The sequence below is a fragment of the Sander lucioperca genome, chromosome 22, assembly GCF_008315115.2.
Source record: "Sander lucioperca isolate FBNREF2018 chromosome 22, SLUC_FBN_1.2, whole genome shotgun sequence".
NCBI classification, from domain to species: domain Eukaryota; kingdom Metazoa; phylum Chordata; class Actinopteri; order Perciformes; family Percidae; genus Sander; species Sander lucioperca.
The window spans coordinates 6,534,856-6,555,846 of record NC_050194.1 but is presented as its reverse complement, the minus strand read 5'-3'; the positions used below and the strand labels follow the sequence as shown (position 1 = coordinate 6,555,846).

At 40.6% G+C, this 20,991-nt stretch overlaps 1 protein-coding gene across 7 annotated transcripts; it reads right to left on the bottom strand.

The window, feature by feature from the left end:
- Positions 1-11: 11 nt before the first annotated feature.
- On the bottom strand, positions 12-18,929 carry kctd17 (potassium channel tetramerization domain containing 17). Of its 7 annotated transcripts, none has more exons than XM_031297954.2 (7): positions 18,493-18,929; positions 5,883-5,991; positions 5,013-5,104; positions 4,191-4,334; positions 2,486-2,611; positions 1,808-1,943; positions 12-199 (listed from the first exon to the last, which is right to left on the bottom strand). In XM_031297954.2, exons 1-6 carry the CDS (start codon positions 18,835-18,837, stop codon positions 1,848-1,850), a joined length of 912 nt encoding a protein of 303 aa, XP_031153814.1. In that variant the 5' UTR covers positions 18,838-18,929; the 3' UTR covers positions 12-199; positions 1,808-1,847. The 7 variants fall into 7 exon arrangements, with proteins under 7 accessions (XP_031153814.1, XP_031153813.1, XP_031153816.1 ...); XM_031297953.2 differs by having other exon boundaries at positions 4,191-4,337; positions 18,493-18,928; XM_031297956.2 differs by having other exon boundaries at positions 4,239-4,334; positions 18,493-18,927.
- Positions 18,930-20,991: the final 2,062 nt, after the last annotated feature.

The following is a 20,991-nucleotide window of genomic DNA, read 5'->3' as shown; positions in this document are numbered from 1 at the left end:
TTTTTTTTTTCTTCCTTTTTGGTCATTTGGTAATCTTTCTAAGTGGCATTTTGTCAATGAACTGATGACAATGCTACAAATCTGTTTTGATGACTGTCTGACGCACACATATAACAACAACATGTCATATTAAGCCTAGAAAAAAAAATAACTTAAATTCTTGTGATTTCTACATCCGGGACCCATGGATCTGGAAGAGCTGTAAAGTAAAGAGAAACAAAAACAGACATTAGGGATTGTAGATCCACAACAATCTAATCTATAAACATTTTATACAATCTATGCTATGCTTTGGCTGTGATGATGCTGATAATGATGATGATGAGGAAAATAGTGATAGAATGACAGCAAATTACTTGACTGACAAAAACAAACACAGCCATGTCTTAACCACATCTTTTAAAATGTGTGCCCCTTTAACATTTACTTGATTTTGTATGTTGAAAGGTCTTTATATGTGGTTGGTGTGACTGTGTGTGGCTCTACAGTGAGACACAGTATTTACAGAGACTGGAAAGGACATCTAACACTACTGCTGCACCGAAAGCTCAGGGATATTTCATGTCGCAGCATTGGTAATGGGAGCCCATAGAGACACTGCTCAGTCAATATCTACTTAGTATAATGCTGTCGAGCCACAGATGGACCAGACTGAGCATGTCTGTGTTTACGCACATATGCAGAAGGAAACATTTTCAGCGGTGGAAGTAACAGTACTTAGAGAAATTATCGGCGTGTGGAAATGTTGAAAAATGTTCTATTCCTAGCAAAAGATAGGCTGTGTCACAGCAGCTTTTTTTCTAATAGATGTGGGGTCTTCCGTTTGTAATTCCTGTTGTAAAAAAGGCCAACGGAGGAAGAGATGGTGGTGGTTGTTGCAGGTCAGCCCGGTTCATTGGCAGAGTTCATCAGTACACAGCATCCGCGCTGGAGGGCTGGGACGTAAATAACGATTTGCCTTTGTCATCAGCACGGCTGAGCGCTAATTCAACATTTCTGTTACTCGTCTCTCTGTACAACTGTTACTAGATAGTATAAAGATAGTATGGTTCACATTTCTTATGCTCTACATCAAAGAGATAAACTAAACTAAAATCTCTCTGAAAATTAGATCTATGAGGAGAAATGTTAAACAATCTCTATTGTGTCTCGGAGATTCTGTCACAAATGTCTGTTACCCCACTGAAAAGTTGGACTTATATATATATATATATATATATATATAAATAAAGGCGCAGGCTCTACCTGTGTGTAGGCTTCTCAAAATAAAAGCAGAATACTGCGTCGCAGGGTACTGCCAATGTACTTGCCAATCCTTCAAACAGTGTCCTGTGTGATTGGGCCAGAAAGCAGCTAGTAAAACATCTTTACCGTCGTGTAGTAATGTTCCATGTTGATGCCGATGTTTAAGCTAAAGATGTGTGTTCTATTGCCTGAGAATGTTGCTGTCATGAATGAATTAAGTCCCTTTTTAAGCTAACACCTGTACACTTGCCTTGGCTAGCTAATGCATTTGTTCATAATGATTATTTTAAATACAAGCTGTGTTAGAGGCTCATTTGAGCTGCAGAAAAGTTCTGTGTACAGTCTTAGGGTGTCCACTGCATTTGTCTGTTAGGTATATGTTATATACACTGTTTACAGTAAGCACTGGGTCTACTGAGGGACAGCTTAGAGGTCATACTCAACGCAGCGCCATGAAACACCCCGGATCTCTGTAGACATCACACACACACACACATACTGTATACACACACTAAAATCTACTAGGTCTACCCACTAGCACATCTATCGCACAGTTCCTCACCCATTCCCGCCTCTCTTTGGAACAAAGAAACATGACTCCCTCATTCTCTAAGCCACTCATTTGGTGTGGTATCTCTCCCTCCCTCCTCCTCCTCCTCCTCCTCCTTTGCGGCTTCCTCCTCCTGCATCTCTGCCGGCTTCATTCAGCATGAACGACGGCGGGGAAAACACATACACACACACACACAAAAAAAAAAAAAAGACAGAAAACGACAAAAAAAATGAACACGCTGATGAGTGTCAGTGAGTGGATAGTGATAGAGGTAAATATAGAGAAAGGCAGATATATATATGTATATATCCATATGAAGGAGAGAGAAAACAGATTGATGCAGTGGCAGAGATAGACAGGAAGACAAAGTTTGAGATCGATAATAGCAGGAGAGAGAGGGAGAGCTGTGTGAATGTGTTTGTGAATGACATTTTGAGGCGAGTGACATTTGGAGCTTTGAGTGGAGAGCGCAGGATCAAAGCACACTCGCTTCCTCTTCAATGAGAGTAGATAACACCCCCTTCTCTTTCACACACACACACACCACAACAAATTTAGAAAGACACACATAAAAAACATGGACAGGACCCCACACATGGACACACAGCCTTGCAGTTTGATCATACAGCAAGTCTTTAAACATATATTTGTGTGTTTTTGAGATGACGAAAATGGACAGAGACTCACCTTGGTTTTGTGGCTCTGTTCAGTAGCCAGTCCCGATCCCGGAGTGTGAAGCTCCTTGGACACGACGCACAGAAACTCCGCCTGGTCCTCTGTTCCATAGCTGTATGACGAGCCGATGTTCACCATCTAGAAAAAGACGGGGACACAGATACAGAGAGACGTGCAGAGGAGAGAAGGAGACACAGAGACAGTGAGTGTCAGCAGAGAAAACAAAAAGCAAGAGAAAGAAAGTAACGGAGAGAGCTGAGATCCCAGACTAAAGTGAGGAAAGAGTTCTTGTGCTCATGCATGGGGGGAGGGGGGGCAAAGAGCGGACAGCCTGCTGCTACACACTCAGCAGTGGACTCAACAAGAAGCATCTTTTTTACTTGTGGGAACAGCACAAACAAGTGTGGGTCAGCTTCTGCAAGGAATGATGTGCAAATCATAGCTGTGTAGCGTGTAGTGGAGCTTAGTGCCAAAAAAAAAAGTGGGAAGGTGGGGGGGGGGGAATTCTACATGTGATGTTTAGGCTACAGTGTGGATAGGCTGGCCTGAACTACAGCCTCTCACCTTAAGAGACCACCCTAAAATAACAAACTTAACACTGACCGACTTTCCTCTATTTCTGATATTACACTGACTCAAAAGATCAATATAATTGTGCCTGTTTTTTTCTGTGTGTTCACACTGTGAGCAGCGAGTTGCTCTACTCTAACAGATGTTATTAGGCACTTCAAAATTTTAACTCTTAAGAGTAGGCAGCAACTCATGATTATTTTATTTTTAATTAATTGATTATCACCATCATTCGGTCTGAAAATATAAAAAAAAATACCCATCACAATTTTCCAAAGCCCATGTCGACATATTAAAATTGCTTATTTTGTTTACCTAGTTCAGACGACCAACAAAACAGCAAAATTGAGTTCGAATCACTTTATGATTTATAAAAATTGTAATAAATTCATTTTCTGTCAATGAAAGCCAAGAAAGTCCAAACATAGGAAACGAAAACAAGAGAAAAGTGTCACAGCAAAAATGTACATTTCTCAAAATGTATGTAGTGGTCTTACTCCCCTGCTGGTTGTGCTATATCAATGCATGGGCATTAGCTCTGCCATGCAAAAAAAGTTCCATACGTCCACAACAGAAGCATAAAACTAACTAATTAGTATGAGATGTATTTGATTTTGTAGCTCACAATGTGAACACACTTTGTTAATAAAGGTGTTTAAATCCTGTAATATATATATATATATATATATATATATATATATATATAGACTTAATTAACACATAGAGGGCATTTGGTTGTCCAGGATTTTGATAAACAAGAAGTAAATCTAACAGCTGTAGGCACACCTCTTTAACAAAGACAGTGACCCGGTACTACTCCAGTACCACTGCAGGATATGGGCCTTATCTGGGTTCTGAAGGTAAAATATACTGCAGATTGGGTGCTGTGCCTGTGGCACGTGGTATGATGTCTTTATGTAAGCAGAAGTGCAATGGAGAATTTTTAAAATTTGACTTGTTGGGTCTATCCGTGAAAGAAATGTCAGCATACATGAACTCCTACTTAAAAGTCAATAAATCGATCTAGACTATGCAAACTACTGCAATCTGGGAGTCCTAAACTTATTTTGGGAGTGCAGACAACAGGGCTCAGGTCAGGGCCAAGGGTCAAGATTGAAGGGTCAGCAGCAGCGTGAGTCCAACCCACAGTCCAGAGCAGTCCGGTGCGGGGCTTTCTGCAGGCGCGCACGCTGACCTGCTCAAACTTCCAGCCGTCCGACATCGTGGAGACCATCTGGGTGAGCTCCTCCTCCTGGCACTGCAACACTCGGTAGACATGCTTCGGAGGCACCTGCTAGGGGGAAAGAGAAGAGGGGGTTGAGAAGACAGGATCACTCCTCGCAATCATATTCATGTGCCTTGACCAAACCTCTGCACCATAACATGGAGGCAGTGAAAAAGAAAAAGAAAGAAACATGATGTAGTCGTGGGCTAGCTACAAAACCAGCACTTCTATTTTCATATATTGGCACCATATTTAACTCCAGCCAAGCCACTAGCAGTGAGTCCAGTAAAGTACAGTAGAACACGGGGAAGGTGGGTGTATGTTTGAGAGGGCAGTGGGATTATGTAAGAGTAAGTGCAACGATCCTGAGAAATGAAAAGAAGCCTGATGTACAGCAGAGCTCTCTTTAAAGAAGCACCGAAGGGTGAAATCACTCTAACAAAGAGAAAATTGCACTTACACCACCACCAGAATGGTGTGCCATGCAAACAGCTGAGTTTTGAAATATGCAGTACAGAACATATAACTGCTAGATGCAAAGAAATCCATTCTGGTCTAAGAATATTAATACAACTGTTGTGTTACACGGTATCTTTCACAATATATACACATGATATACTGGATTAGTTTCATTAAAAATGAATGCAGCGACTGAGGCGATTTGTGTTGAATTTTTAATGCCCTTAGATTAGAGTGAAGCAAACCGCTCCATCATAAAAACACTTTAACAAGTTCTGTATATACCTGTGTGGCCTTGGAGTCCCTCTCCACGATCCTCTCCTTGACCAGTTTGATCAGTGGGGTGATGTTGTAAAACTCCGCCTCCTCCAGGACACCTTGGAACAAAAGAAACACACGACTCAGCTCCTGGGTGCATACAGAAGCAAAGTGACTCCCAACCTTTTTTTGGACCGAAACCCGGTTCCACTATGGAACCGGTTCCTACGCAAACAGTAGGAATCGGACCGGTTTAGAATGCAAATTTCGGTTCCTCATTTCGGTTCCATTTAATGTGTTGACTGAAATATTTTCCCTCTGTTGCTCCGAAACAGACATAAAAATATCACCCTTTCTCTGTAGTTCTACCGTTAGCTAGCTACCGTAAATGTAGGCTACTTTTAAAATGCCATATTTTCCCTCTGGGCTCACCAAAACGGACGTAAAAGCATATTAACCATTCACTGCGCGTGATCGCTAGTAAACATATTACATCTTTGATGTCATTTTTCAGTTTTTCAAGAATCGGTTTAGGAATCGGAATCGTTTTAAAAGTAGCGGTTTGGCATCGGAATCGTAAAAATCCAAACGATACCCAACCCTACTCAAGATCCCCTTCATCAAAACTATCAAACATGTTACATACGTCTTCATTTGACATATTTTAAACAAGATATTATCTAAATATTAATGATATACAAGTGGATGTAATTTTTTCACACAATGGAACTATTTTGTATCTACTACTAACTATTTCAACTGTTTATCCAGTACTTTTAGCTAACTATTGAGGCACACAGTATTTTCTAGGCATTTCCTTATTTCAACCTGCCCAAAAAGAAATTAAACCAACTCATGCACCCAGGAGCCTGAGCATAGTCAAAGCATATTAAAGACCTTCTTCAGCCAGCTCCTTGTTGTAGACCAGTTTGCCATGCCGCAAGTAGTTGAGGATGGGACCGAAGTAGGTAGGGTCTCTGTCAATCACATAGGCTCCCGAGTCATCCTGAGAGAGACCAACAGAAAAAAAAAAACACTTTCTATTAAACCAACATCACATCTGCATGTATTTATATTACTGGCTCTTTTCTTGTATTTATATACATGAACCATGGAGAGTTTTTATTGACCTGAACTAGGGTGGTACTCAGTACAATCATGTTATTCTATTATAAGCTGTGCATATTGAAACTTGTTACAGTAACCAAGACAACCTTTCTGTAGTCATGCGCAACGTGTAAACATAGGATGTGACTATTTTCAGACCATTAATGGGCCTCTTCTGTAATTTATTGAGTATTTTTAGACCCAAAAGCTCACTAGCTGGAGAATAACTAAGGCTATTTTTATAATTAGGAGGCAGTACAGGCTGTCCAGAACCAGTAAGTGGATGTACAAATGTATAATGCATTTTTGCAATATTGCTGTGTACAAAAGGCAATGAAACTATTGGTAGTCAGATACAAATGTAACTTTTCAGCACTGATAATCAAAAGTTCTAGTATTCCATAATATTCCATTAAACCCTGTTGCAAAATACAACATTGCTTTTTGACCTCTCAAAAGTGGTTGCTGACTTTCTTAACACACGTGTCGACAGGATCGCTTTTCTCCCACTTCCAGGCTACTTCTGCCATGCCTGCCTGCCCCTCCAACACACACTCACACACACACACACACACACACACACACACACACACACACACACACACACACACACACACACACACACTCACACTCTTTCTCGTGATGATCGCTTGAAGCAGAGCCCTCTTTGAATTTGAGTTGAATTCACAAAAGAGCCACTGCGAGATAAATCCATACAAAAACATGCAGGCCTTTAGGAGATTCAAGCAGAGGGATAAAGAGGGTAGAAATAAGAGGAATTGTTGGATAGTGTATTGAAGAGGAAGTTAAATAACATCAGTCACATCTGCTGATCATGTGTCATTAAACATATGGCTCAATGGAATCTGTAGAAGCATACAGGACAGGCAGGAGGACAGAGGCTTAGACAACCACACATGTATTTTGGTTCCCAAGTTAAAAACTGAAAAACTCCAGAATTCACAAACCCCTTTCACCACATCATACCAACTCTACGTTTAAAATAGAGCAGGACTTAAAAAATAATGGTTAAAGAAAGGTGGAAAATGAGAAGAAGAAGCTTGATAAAGTAGACCTGCTCTATTCACGACTGATTCTTTTTATGGTTTGCTGAAGTGGAAATGGACAACCTTAGCCTCCAGTAGCATCTTGCACAGAGGCATTTCATCGCTTTTATTAGCGAGTCTTTACTCATTCACACAGTACCACTCGCCCTAGCTGTTCTGCAATGCTATCAGCTCCTACCTTCGGTTTGTTCCAGGTTAACAGTCCAGTTGTCCAACTGGACTGTAAACAAAGGAGCTGGCATACAGCCAATTTGCTGTTCAGTTATGAGAACATGAGGCCAGGCTTCTCCGTCCTACTATCCTAGGCTTTCAGGTCACTCAGGCCAGGGCCAGCTCTTTGTAGGTTTAAACTTAGCTTACTTATTACTTTAGTGTTAACTAAGTGGAGATTTATCCATCACTAAATTTAACAACTTCTTATGTAGAGATTAGTTGCCACGTGTAACTGTTGCGTAGCTGACTTAACTGACAAAAACATTAGCTTGCCAATATATGACCGTTAGTGTAAAAGAGGTAATATAAGAGGAATACGGTCGACACATATGAACTCACACTTCATAAAATGCTGATTATAAATAGCCTAGACTGAGAACGTTATAAATTACATTTCGCAAATATACACACAACATACCTGAAAATACAAATCGTTTTGCTAAATGACCTATAATGTCTACTTATTCTTAACTACATAAAAATGACTAACTCTGAAACATACTCTCTATCCATCATATATAAATAAAATTGAGTAATGCCTAGATTGAAAAAAAAAAGATTGAAAGTTTATCATCTTGTGTTGCTTGTTATGGTCAAGTGACTTCCTGTTCTTTTGATTGGACAGCAACAGATATTTCTGGGTTTTTACTGGCTAAGACATTCCGGTTTTAATGGTGTAACCCCATTTAGTAAATCATGTGTTTGAAACTAGCTAGTGGTTCCAGATTCTGCATGCCAGTAAAGCATCATCCTCTACATCTGTGTCTATTATAATGAGCTCTAACACATCGTCTCCAGTGTGACAGACTAGTAAGAGAAGTAATCCCAAAAGAAAACTCACAGTCAGACAGACAGAATCTTGAGAATAGGAATGGATATTTTTGAATGATAAATGGTGTGTTGTCAACCCAATTTATAAGAGTATCTCTGTTTCCCTGTCACCCCATTTCTTCCAGTCCAGCCAATCTTTTCTGGCGTATCGTGACAGGAGCTTCTGATTAGGGCTGAACGATTTTTGAATATAATCTAATTTTTTTCCCAAATATTGCGATTTCGATTCGATTATTTTTTTAAGCTCTTTGTCTTCTGTATTATTCAACAAAGACAAACAATAAATCATTTTATAGTATGAACAACACACAATTACACACTAGACAGTTAAAAAAGTAAAAATATAGTATATACACACACACACACACACACAACAGTGTATTTTTTTTTTTACAGTGCACAGAGAGGAGCTGCCTCCAGCCCCTCCCCCTCGTGAAGTTGCGTGCTGCCGTGTGCACTTGCTCAGAGAGGCTATCGTTGCGTTAGCTAGTTGCTGGTGTTCTTGCCATGGGATTAACTGTACTAATAAAACCGTTGAAACACCGCAGCCACGCTGCTGTGAAAGCTCCCCGAACGTCATTTATCAGAGTCTGGTTGTTACCCCTCTCAGTGGCAGCTCCTCCACTCCATATCTTTATAACGGAGCTAACCGCTAACCGGAGCTAACCGCTAATCAGAGCTAGTTGCCAACTGAGCCTTCAGTTCTGCGTGTCTGTATCCATAACTGCACGTATGGACTCGAACCAGAATAAAACCCTTCATTTTATTAAAATGGCTGTAAAAGTTTTAAACTACAACTCAGAGTTGTTTGAATGACAGAAATCAGCTCAAGGTACAGTGTAGCGTTAGCATGCTAAGTTGATGCTTTCTCTGCGGAGTGCAGACTGATTTGCTCCCGCGAGTCATGTGACCAAATCGCAGCCTTTGCGATTAGGAAATCGCGTTTTAACATATCGCGATATTATCGCAAATGCAATTAATCGTTCAGCCCTACTTCTGATGAGCCGCTCCCAATGTGAGACATGAAACGAATGCAATGAACGAGGACATACACCCATGGGCTGTGGACTCAGACTGTAAAGCAGTCCGTAAGATGTGTGATGCGGTTTGATGAGGGATGGATTAGTGGAGAAAAAGACAAACGGGGAGAAATAATGAAATAAACAGAGGATGTTGGGGAAAACCCGTATGACAAATAACCTCCCATCAGAAATGACGAGTAGTCACACTTGCAAACGCTTAAGACAAAGACGCATAGAGAGACAGAGACAGAGACGGAGACGGAGGATGAACACACACAAGGTTTCTGTGTTTGTGTGTGTGACAACGAGACACACAAGAGAGGATGGAGACAGACATGATGGAGGGATGGGATATGAAGACCAAGCTTTTATAGACACAGCAGCACTCATAGAGCATGTAGATGCACGCACACACCTCCTAAATGAGTGGAGCTGCAGTGGAGGACAGGCCGACGCCTCATCAACGTGACTTGACTTGACAGTACGGGCATGACAACACTGGGGAAAAGCTTTCTGAATGTGTCAGAGCCCAGTCTCTCTCTCTCTCTCTCTCTCTCTCTCTCTCACACATACAGAATTAGTTTTGTTATTCAATACGACAGACCCGTTTGCAGCCGCAGTACATTCACTTTCTCACAGGATGATATTTTCAGTTGTTGACAGGGACAATAGTTGGTGTGTTATTGGTTTACAGAGCATTTGTTCAGGGGAATAAGATGTGACTCCACAACATCTCCCTGCAGAGGTAAGTACATCCCACGGGCTATCACCAATAGCCAAACAAAAGCTCTGTTCACTTCTCAAAACACACACACACACACACACACACACACACACACGCCTGCCTGCATTCTGCTGCTTGCATGAGCATGTGTAAACATTAGGACTGAATGATACTACAACAACATTTTTTTTTGCATTATCCATTGTGGCATTCTATAAACTTTACTTATGTGTATGCCACTTGTAACTTCAGGACGGTATTCCTAGTGTCGAGGATTTAGTTATAAATATTTAGAAAGCCTGAAGCGGTGCCAATTGTTATTAAAGGTGGGAAACTACAGTCAATTACTTCTCTGTAGCATTTCCACGATCCCTGCCTCTGCCACAGTGTTTTTGATACTAAAATAAATGTCAACACATAGTTGCTTTAAATCTGGGGTCATTAACTTATTCACCAGATGGACTGAATGGTTTACCTTTACAATAAGCCATGAAATAATGAACTTTGTCACATTTAATTGTCTATAAATGGCTTCTATAGAGTACCACGGTGGCTTTAACTTGACATATTACGTTGTAGCCTTTGCATTGTTACTACATTTAGCACAAAAAGTAAGGAAATTTGTGTTTGGTAGATTATTTCTCTGTGGTAACAATGCTTTTTGGCAATAAATCTTATATTGTTGGAAAGCCTGTTTAGTTCCCTTTCATATGGAGCCCCATTTGTAAGGAACGTGCATTTGTGGGATGAGCAGCAGCGCTGAGTATGTGGGTTGCGCCCATGAAAAATTTGCCATATCTTCTCTGCTATTGCCCTTCACCGTCAGGCCCGTTTGCGCTGGTGTCGGCAACACGTGCACTGGAACCTGAACATGTGGAGGAACGTTATGTTCAGTGAGGAGTCCAGATTCTGCCTACGGCAGTTGGATCGTAGGGTCAAAGTGTGGAGAAGACGCGGAGAACGCTACGCTGATTGCTGCACCGATAGAGTAACACCTTTTGGTGGAGGCAGTGTAATGGTGTGGGGCGGCATCTCCCTCACTGGAAAAATGAGGCTTGTCATCATTGGAGGCAATCTCAATGCAGAGAGATATAGAGATGAGATTCTGCAACCAGTGGCAATCCCATATCTCCACAGTCTGGGACCGAACTCTATCCTCCAAGATGACAACGCTCACCCCCACAGGGGGGGGGGGGGGAAGTTTATCAGAGACTAGCTCCAGAATGTGGGAGTGGAGAGGATGGAATGGCCTGCCAGCAGTCCTGAGAAGATTTGGCAAATTTTTCATGGGCGCAACCCACATACTCAGCACTGCTGCTCATCCCACAAATGCATGTTCCTTACAAATGGGGCACCATTTGAAAGTACTAAACAGGCTTTCCAACGGTATAACATTTATTGCCAAAAAGCATTGTTACCACAGAGAAATAATCTACCAAACACAAATGTCCTTACTTTTTGTGCTAAGTTTATAACATATGTGTTAAATATCAAGTTTCCACCTGACCTGCCTCATTCATGGACTTTCAATCACCACTGAAACCACGCCCCTTTCCAAGCTTATATAACTCCGCCATTCAGGTCGGTAACACTCTTTTTCCCTCCAAACAAAGCAGGCAGAACAAAGAGAGGAGTAATGTGAGTCTAATGGACTTTTTCGCTGTATAACACTTACATTTGGTCACACTGAACATTATGCCTGAAAGTTTGATGTATATTGTTTGGTTTTTGTTAGATTGCAGAGTGAAATCCTGTTTAAAGTTAAGAGAAAAACCATGTACAGATTGTGGATGCAGTGCAGACTGTGGATGCATTACTGATGTAAGTCAAGCTGAATCCAACCTAATTTGTTATGATTGATTGTTCAAGGCTATTTAGACATCTGTTACATTTTCTTTATATATTTATTTGTTTAGACAAAACCATCCATCCATCCCTCCATCATCCATTATTCACCTGCAACCAGTGTAACCCTTTTCCCTGCATTGACAACAATAAAACCATGGAACAGTACTGGATCCTGTGTTTAAATGATGGTCAGTGAACCAACACCATCAGCACTTAAAAAGAGTTTTTTTCAATATGCATACATTGATGGTGAGCCTGCTCAGCCTTATACATATTTGGCCTGATCCAAAAGGGGCAGAGTTGTGAAAAAACTTCTGGACATGATTTCTAATTAGGGATCAGCTTAACTTATTATCCCCAGCACTACAGATGGTGACCTTTTGTTGTAGCAGGCATCACAGCAGCTCCACACAGATAAACACAAACTGTTCCTGGCTGGGTGAATAAAACAGCTTTGTGGATTTTAAACAAAAAAAAAAAAAAAGAAGTTACGTTGCCTAAGCAAAACTTTTAGTGAGCTCTTAAAAGGGCTTGTAACTAACACTCCAAAGTTTATCTAGATGAGTTTAATCTCTCGTGAAAATATGTTCGGGGGAGTGCAAGTTTTTCCTAAATGGCAACCCCGTTTATAACCATTTAAAATGGACTTCTTTCCCTTGGCTGCCACCTATATTACTTGTATCTGTATTTATTAAAGTAAGTAAACAAACAGCAAAGCAGTTAAGAAGATAATTAAGAACTGTGGTGATAAATGACCTTTTTTATGTTTCTTCCTAACAAAGGCTTGTGGATTTCAGCCTGGATTCTAACTAAATACAAGGTCTTATTGTGTGGCCCAAAACCAAATGCCTGTACCCTGATGGTAGAAAGGGGATAACTCTGTACTGTTTATTCAAAGGTAAACCTGCTCTAGCATCGTGTTCATCATTACTGGGGTCTGTTTCAGGAAGGTGGTTTAACAAACTGAGTCTAACCCTGATGTCTGAGTTGATTTACCCTGAGATGGGAAACTCTGAGTTTTTGGTTCCAGAACAGCTGATATGAGTTGGTTCAATCAACTCGGAGTAGGTTGACTCAGAGCTAAGCGCGTGCACCATAAAAAGGCAGCATGAATGGAGCAATGATACTACGATTCACCATGGTAACAACCACAAACAAACTGGTCGGCGGAAATACTCATGCGCACATACAGCGAGTTTGAACATGTATTTCGTTAAAAAAAAGCAACTTAGCGGCTGCTGCAAAAGAGAGTGAATTGGTGTGGGAGAAAATTGCTGCTCAAGTCAATGCGTAAGCATTGACAGTGTATTAATTTCATATTTAATCACAGGTAACCTATAACATTACTGGTGAAAACTGGAATGGTATTACACCTATAATTTCATTTAGGTGCAATCCTGCAGGCGAAAAATTAAACTAATCCCATTCTGAGCCTGCAGCACCATGATCATTAACAGAAATATAATTTATAATAATTTAATTTTTTTTAATGGCTCTCACTGGTTTGTGTCCAGGGAACACTACAAAAACGTTTAAAAAAACGTTTCAGAGCGAGTCACGTTCTTCTGACGGCTCTGCATAGCTTTACTACTATGATCCGCATCACCAATGTTGTAAAGAAAACTACCGTTTGCAAAAAACGTAATGCGACACAAAGAATCTGCTGGGATGTAAAAGCATGTCCACGATGGTGGATGTTAGTGATATGAGGACGGATAAGTTATATATCTGATCGACTGTGAAGAAAATACCTCTCAAATCGGCTTTGTGGAAATGAAAATACATCTAGTCGGGACTCAATATCATCTCCTGACGTAAACTCTCTGTGAAGTAATACAGCTTTTCCATCAACAGGATCGTCGATAAAAGGACATGCAATGTTTGAGTAAAAAAACGTTTTATAATCTGCCATAAAGCAATACGTTTTTTTATTCACGCAGATAACAAACTGCGCTAAATGCGCCTGATACAGACTGAATGAATGAATGAATGAATGAATGAGGAAATGAAAGCGCGCTGTCAGAGGGAGGAGACTGAGAGAAACTCAAGGTTTATTAAAGGAAACCTGCTCCCGACCAGGTTAGGTTCATAGACTCAGTTACCATAGTAACTGACTCTGAGGTTAAGTTACCTCTCTTTCTGATTGACCTGGAGTTAGGTTCCCCTCTCTCTCCTCATATTAGACATCGCGCAGAAAAGATGAGAAAGCGAGTCTTGGCATATCGTTGTATCCTATGCCCGAGACTGCGAGATGGGACAGATAATCCACATTACAGCATCAGGCTATCAAAAACTCACCTGTGTGATCCCTCTGGTATTTCATATGAATTAAGCCACTAATAATCCCAAATCTGTGGTAATGCGATTATGTGGTTATAATCCGCAACTGGCCGCCCTGTAACACCTGTTCAGCTAACATCATTTAGCATCATCAAAGCTGAAACTTGGCTACATAATGTAATTGGCGTGGGACGGCGCAAGGTCAGCTTGTGTAGCATTAACAGCAGATAGCCCTGGGTTTGGTTCTGTGAGGGGGAAGGGAAGCTGAGGTGCTGGTAATCTCATTAAAACGGTCACACACAGCCAGACAGTCTGTGTGTATGTGTGGGTTTAAAAACAGCCAAAACCCCTGAGCAGAAACACTCTAACGCCAGCGTATTAGTGGCGACTCCAGCGCAGATAAAATCAGCTTCCCTCCTGAGTGGGAGAAGAAACCACACAGGCTGAACTGCTCCTCTCTGTGTTATTCAGCTTCAGATTGTTCTGGGCACTAAACATCTCGAGCAGAGGCTGGATTCAGCCTGATGTCTGCTGGGAAAGACAGTATGCTAGCACAATGAGCCCCTTCAAAGACACGTCATACTTTTTTCAGACCTCATTTCGGGACAGGATCTTGCAGTGTGTTCAATTTATTGTTTCGCTAATAGAACAAGGAACATTGCAGGAAGTCAATGACAGGGTTTCCTCTGGAAAGGCAGAGGTGAGAAGCTCCCCCCCCCCCCCCTCCCCCTAAAGTTAATGTTTTCTTTCATTAAAGTGTATTCACTTTGTATGATTTTAGTGGAGCATCTAGAGTTTGGCAACATGATGCCACGCAACACTGATCTGCCACATGATTATTGTTGTGTAGCCATCTGTATTGGTGTGACGTGTGCAGTCAGATAGTGTTATGATATGGCTCAATTTTAGCAGGCAGCTTGTACCGGTTGCTCTCTAAAATTAACTTTCATGTGTTTACACGACTTTGCTAGTTTGACAAGCTGAGCGGAATAAACTGCACTTGCTGTTGAACGCTTCCTCTAAGAAGACATAAAGTTGCATCTGGGTTGCCTTTTGGAAAACGCTAAATTCATGATGAGACCGATTTCTGTCTTTTCAGTAACTGTGTAACACTCAATCTGTTGTATCGTCATTGCTTGTGTGCATTCACAGCTGTTAAGATCAGCGGATATTACTGATTGAAAGAAACATTCATCATGATGCTACTGAGGGTAAAACAGCTGAATAAAACAATTAAAAGAAAAAATCTCCCGATTTCATATTTCTACAGAATAAATTAGCAGCATGGCAATTATCTAACCAAAGTACATTTTTCCTTTGGCTCCTGATTGCTGCTCTGAATACATCTGACGACTTAAGCCACATACGTCTAGGAACTTGTCCTTGTGTCTGTGGTGGGGGAGCATTAACAACTTACATGATGACAGAAGTACACACAGGCGCACATTACAAAGGGACAGCAGCACCTAAGAACAGGCAACAGATCAATTGGCAAACCCCTTATAATAATATAATACAATGTCTCTCTCGGCTAGGAGAATACTTGCATTAGGCCTGTAACATTTACTTCATAATTGTCTAATTGTTAGTATTTTTTACATAATCGTGGCTTCTTTGTTTAACTGCAATTAGTTGCTAACATTAGCTAAGGTCCTAAGGTATGACTGTTGATGGTAATTGTTGACTGTTTGGATATGCCAAATTGTAATTATATAAGTGATTATTGGTCGGACTGTTGAGCTAAAGCTATGCTAGTTGTTGGCACTTGACCCTATACACATTCATTACAAACTAACCCAAACAAAAATCACAATTTTATGATAATAAAAAGGTATGTACTTCATAGGCTGTGTACTTGTGTTACTACCTTATCTCGGTCACATACCAGTGATATAACCAAGAGATGTAGCCTGGAATTCATTTAAGACTTTAATTTGTTTAAAAAATGTCCACAGGTCACAACTCACAGAGGATTCAGAGCTGCAGCTCACTTCCTGCTTTTAGGATGACATCAATATGATGGAGCAAAAAAAAAAGAAAAAACTAAAGTCTCTCTGTGTCCCTCTCCAGATTCTTGTGATTAAGAGCAGAAATAAACGTGTGATGAACGCTTATCACAGTGAGTCCGCTGCTGAGAGCGAGGATGAGGAGAGGACAGGACGATAGTGAAGGAAAGAAGAACCAGATGTAGATGTGTGTGTGTGTGTGTGTGTGTGTGTGTGTGTCTTCAGGCAGTGCAGAGGGAGCTCCTGTCAGGTTGCGCCTAAGGTCGCATGAGAATACTCTTTCCACAGAGTGGAGTGGTGCAGCAGGGGAACAGTCATCGCTGCTGTCGGGTAAAAATCTCCTAACTTCAATTTTTTATTTTTATTTTTTGGCTTATTTTTCTTCTGCACATCTAAAGCACATAGTAGTGATGCTAAATATAAGATGATTAGGATTGGGCAATATGACGATGAATGCTGTAAGATGATATAAATGTGTCAACTGTCAGGTATCCTGCCATGGGTATTTACTGTGGTTTAGTATCTCTGGGTGTATTACACCATTATGGGTGAAGCTGTACATCAATGAGCAGGACTGGTCTGCAGCAATAATGGATTTCTGATATTTCATTTTAATTTAACTGCCATTATTATGTTATTTTATCCATAAACAATTATTCTATTGATTTAAAAAAAAAAAAAAAAAAAAACCTTACCAGGGCTGGAATTAAATATTTTTTTCAGTATCGATTACTCCAGGGATGAATTTCTCAATTACGCTTTTTAAAGTTTAAACAATACATTGTCAGCAAATAGTGAAAAATGCCCATCACAAGTTCCCAGAGCCCACAGTAACTTCTTCAGATGTTTTATTGTTGCTATTGTTAGTTGAAAATGACTTCTCTCTATTACAGTGGGCTCTCTACTATTCTATCTAATAAAGGCATACGGTACAATGGCCAAAACAATCCACATATATTGGTACTGCCGCATTAAACTACACCGTGACTAGACATTTTATCCATATTGTTCCCTCCTATGGCTAATTTTCTTACAGTTACTAAAAAAGGTGACATTTGTGAGATAAGAGCTTTTCACCTGACAGCAACAAAATGTCAACTTACAGTAGACACCAGGCTGCAAGGAAGACATTCCCCTTTCTCTCTCTCTGTCATACGCATGCACATCAAAGGCCGCAAAGCAAAGCATGATAGAAATATGCATCATTCATGAGTCTTGCCAGTAGTGTGTTCAGTCTAAATGTGACTGGGAGACACGTAATCTCTCTCTCTCTCTCTCTCTCTCTATAAGATGCCAGCTGTACAGCTACTGCCTATGCAGCTCCCTGCAGAAGGGGAGGCACGTGTTCATCCATCTGACCCAAGCTACATTCACACCAAAAATGATGCTGAGACACACACACACACACACACACACACACATAGAGGAGCGAGGGAGAGAGCTTCAAACTGTGCACATATACAGTGTATCAGCTGGTTATTAGACAACTCTAGCCTGCTGTGGAGCTGCAGGCGTGCATTTCCGGTACAGAACAGAGTTGTAGTAATAGGGTTTGGGAATTACACACAGATATAGTTGGTTCCTTTAGGGCTACTGTGATACCTTAGGATATATAAAAGGTGCACAATTCAGTAATTACTGTTTTATTCTTCAGTCTCTATTGGATAGATTGTTCTATCACCAAGACCAACACTGGCTTTATTTCATGCCAAGACCTACACACAGATTTTTTGCCAATCTCTTAAATCAGGCTAGAGAAAATCCACCTTTCAAAATAAATCATGGGGATAAATCCATGCAAAACTTTAACCACTGTCTAGGGCATAATAGGGGTGAAAAACACACCAATGTCTAATCTAAATCCACTTCTGGGAGCACATATGAGTCACTAATTAGGAATGCTGATAAAATGTTGGTTACACTTTACTTCAAGGTATCTAGCTACATAAGAGTGACATGACACTGTCATGAACGTGTCATAAACATTATAAACAAGTAATAAACGTTTATAACATAACGCTTCTTTGTCATTCGGTTTTTGTCATGACAAGTTATGGTTATGGTTATGGTTAGAGTTAGGGGTCATGTGTCATGACTGTGTCATGACAGTGACATGTGTTCATGACAGTGTCAAGTCACTCTTATGTACCTTCAAGTAAAGTGTTACCATATTGTTAACAGACTGTTGGGTTACACATTAGGCATTTCACGTTAGGCCAATACCTCATTCTTGAATATTCCTGTATGTATAAGGGATATTAACGTTAAATGTTGGCTAACTGAGACACACAATATGTAGAAGAAGGCCATGGATAGCTTATTACTAAAGGCCACATTACATAGGCTACTGTTATAACAATGTAATAATTGTTTTTCGTTCACCGTGGTCAATGTCCTGTCTGGACTCACCGTGTCTGAGTGCAGGTCCTGCTGTTGGCACAGCCGGTAAAGGAACGAAGTTTGCTCTTTTAGGAGGGTCTGCCGCGTTGTGAGGAACACCGTGCCACCGACGTTCAGCCGTACCCACTTCCCGTTGTTCCCCCCGTTGGGGTTGATGACCGAGCCGTTACACATGCTCTGCGACACCGTCCCGCCTGATGGAGTCGTGCTGGCGGACGTCGCGCTCTCACCCGCCTCGCTGTCTTTGTTGTTGTTGTTATTGTTGTTGTTGTTGCTGTTGTGGTGGCAGCCGTGGTGCGTCGACAGCGCAACAACGTCCTCCGGTTCCCGCTGCTCGTCCGCTGTCGTTGCCATTTAGGAAAAAAAAGCCGCTAGACACGAGATGAAGACGAGCGAGTCCGTCCGTGTCCACTGTTGCCTGAGCCTCGGCTTTTTGTCTCCCCGCCCCCAAACCGCACAAAATCATAGCGTCAAGTCGCGTTAAGGTACAGTAAGTGAGTCATAGTACATCCGATAATTACTTTCAAAATAATAGTTTCATATTTAAGCAGGCTTTACTGTACATTTGTTCTGTGGGGTGTGTGTGCAGCAAACGTATCTTCTGATAAAGTATGCAACTTAAGAAATCTACAATAGTTTCAGAAAATTATTAAATGATGCCAATGTTACTTGCGTGATATATCCTTTGCACAAATACTTACCACAACGTTGTGTTTCTATTAGCAGCAGGGAGGTGCACAGGCAGGGACATACCCATTTGGAGGGGCTATTGATTTAACCTAGAAAAAAGGAAACCATCTTGCTAATGTTTTACAATATATCAAAGGGTTTTGGTTAGGGTTAGGTTAGGTGTTAAGTGTTTAAGGTGTTTTAAGAGGGTATTAAGAGGTTTTTAAGGGGCAACAGAAGGAAAAGACAAACTGTGCGTAAACCCAGGAGATGGTCCAGTGGTGAAGGATGCTGACTGGGGACCAGGGGACTTGGTTCGAAGCAAGCCCCCCTAAGGTAGCCTGGATGCCAGCCGAACTTAGCCCCACCCACAACATTTGAGGTCGGGAAGTTCGGTCTGGACTTGAGTTGTGGAGCAACTATGCTCGAACCAGAGCTGTTCGGACCAATCAAATTGTCAGGGCGGGCTTTATATGATGATGGACAGATGATCAACAGTAACGTAATCAACCTATGACGACGTCAGGCTACGCCTAAGGTACACCACACAGGAAATATTTGTGATGAATGGATGTGGTTTCATTTGTATGAGTCACTATCAACTTGCAAATTTCCAACATCGATTTCAACTTGCGAATTTCTAAATTTAAAAAAAATATATATATTTACATATCACTTTAAATTGGTTTAAGTCTGCATGCTGCTCAGTGGAAATTATTAAAGTATTAAAGTATTTTAAAGTGTAACACATGTACAGACTAACATCACAGGTAACTGCACTTTGTGTCATGTGACCTTCAACACAAAAAGAGAGACGATTAGTATTAAAGAGACTGTCCTGTGGTTTGGAGGACTGGTTGAGCTATATCTTCATCAGGGGGCAGGTTGGGGATGGTGGATAGATCAAACAAACGCAGGACTTTCACCCGGGAGAGTGGGGTTTGAGTCCCGAATCCTCAAAAGTGCATTCGTTAATCAAGCGTCAAAAAAACGAGTGTCATTGAAAAGAATTTGCATGAACTTGTTATTACATTAATTTTGACAGCCCTAATATATATATATACATAAATATTTATGGTGCCAAATCATAACTAAAGTTAAACAAAAGTGGTATAGCAATTGCCCCTTCAAATGTATGTGCACATCCCTGATTAGCAGCTATTTAGGCCAGTTTACCATATTGGTTAACATGTATACCAGCCTACTGGTAAAAACAAAAAGAGTGTGCAGTGTATTTCTACAAAGAACCAAAGTTAAATATATTTCAGAAGGAAATGTAGAGAGTCTCTTGATTTGTCATACAATCACATTTTGTCTAACGTTATATTCATTTAAATGTTTTATTTTGAAAGTTGCCTGATTTTCAGTTCTGGTCTAGTTCTTTTAGACAAACTTGACAAAGACCAAAAATACAGGGTCTTGTAGTAATTGTAAAACTATTTTGAATACTAAATAAAGGTGAAATGCACCACAGTTTACAATACATGAATACTTTATTATCGTTAATATTTAGTTGGATCATTTTGTTCCACACTGTATAAACCTGAGGAAACATTGCATAGAACTTAAAACAAAACCAAAAAACAAACAAATAAATTGATTTCAAAATTTAAAAAAAGAATTAATAACATTTCCCTGATGTCTGAAATCCAAAACTTGGTGGAACTAACTTTTACGTAGGCTGTGAAAACCCTGTTAATAAATCCATAATGCTCACGTTAATTTAGAGTCATAAAGTCCTAATGCTGCCACTCCTGGATGGATACTGAGAAGTGAGAAGTTCAAAATTTGTTTATTATTAGGATAAACCCCTGAGATGTATCATCTCATTTTCAAGGG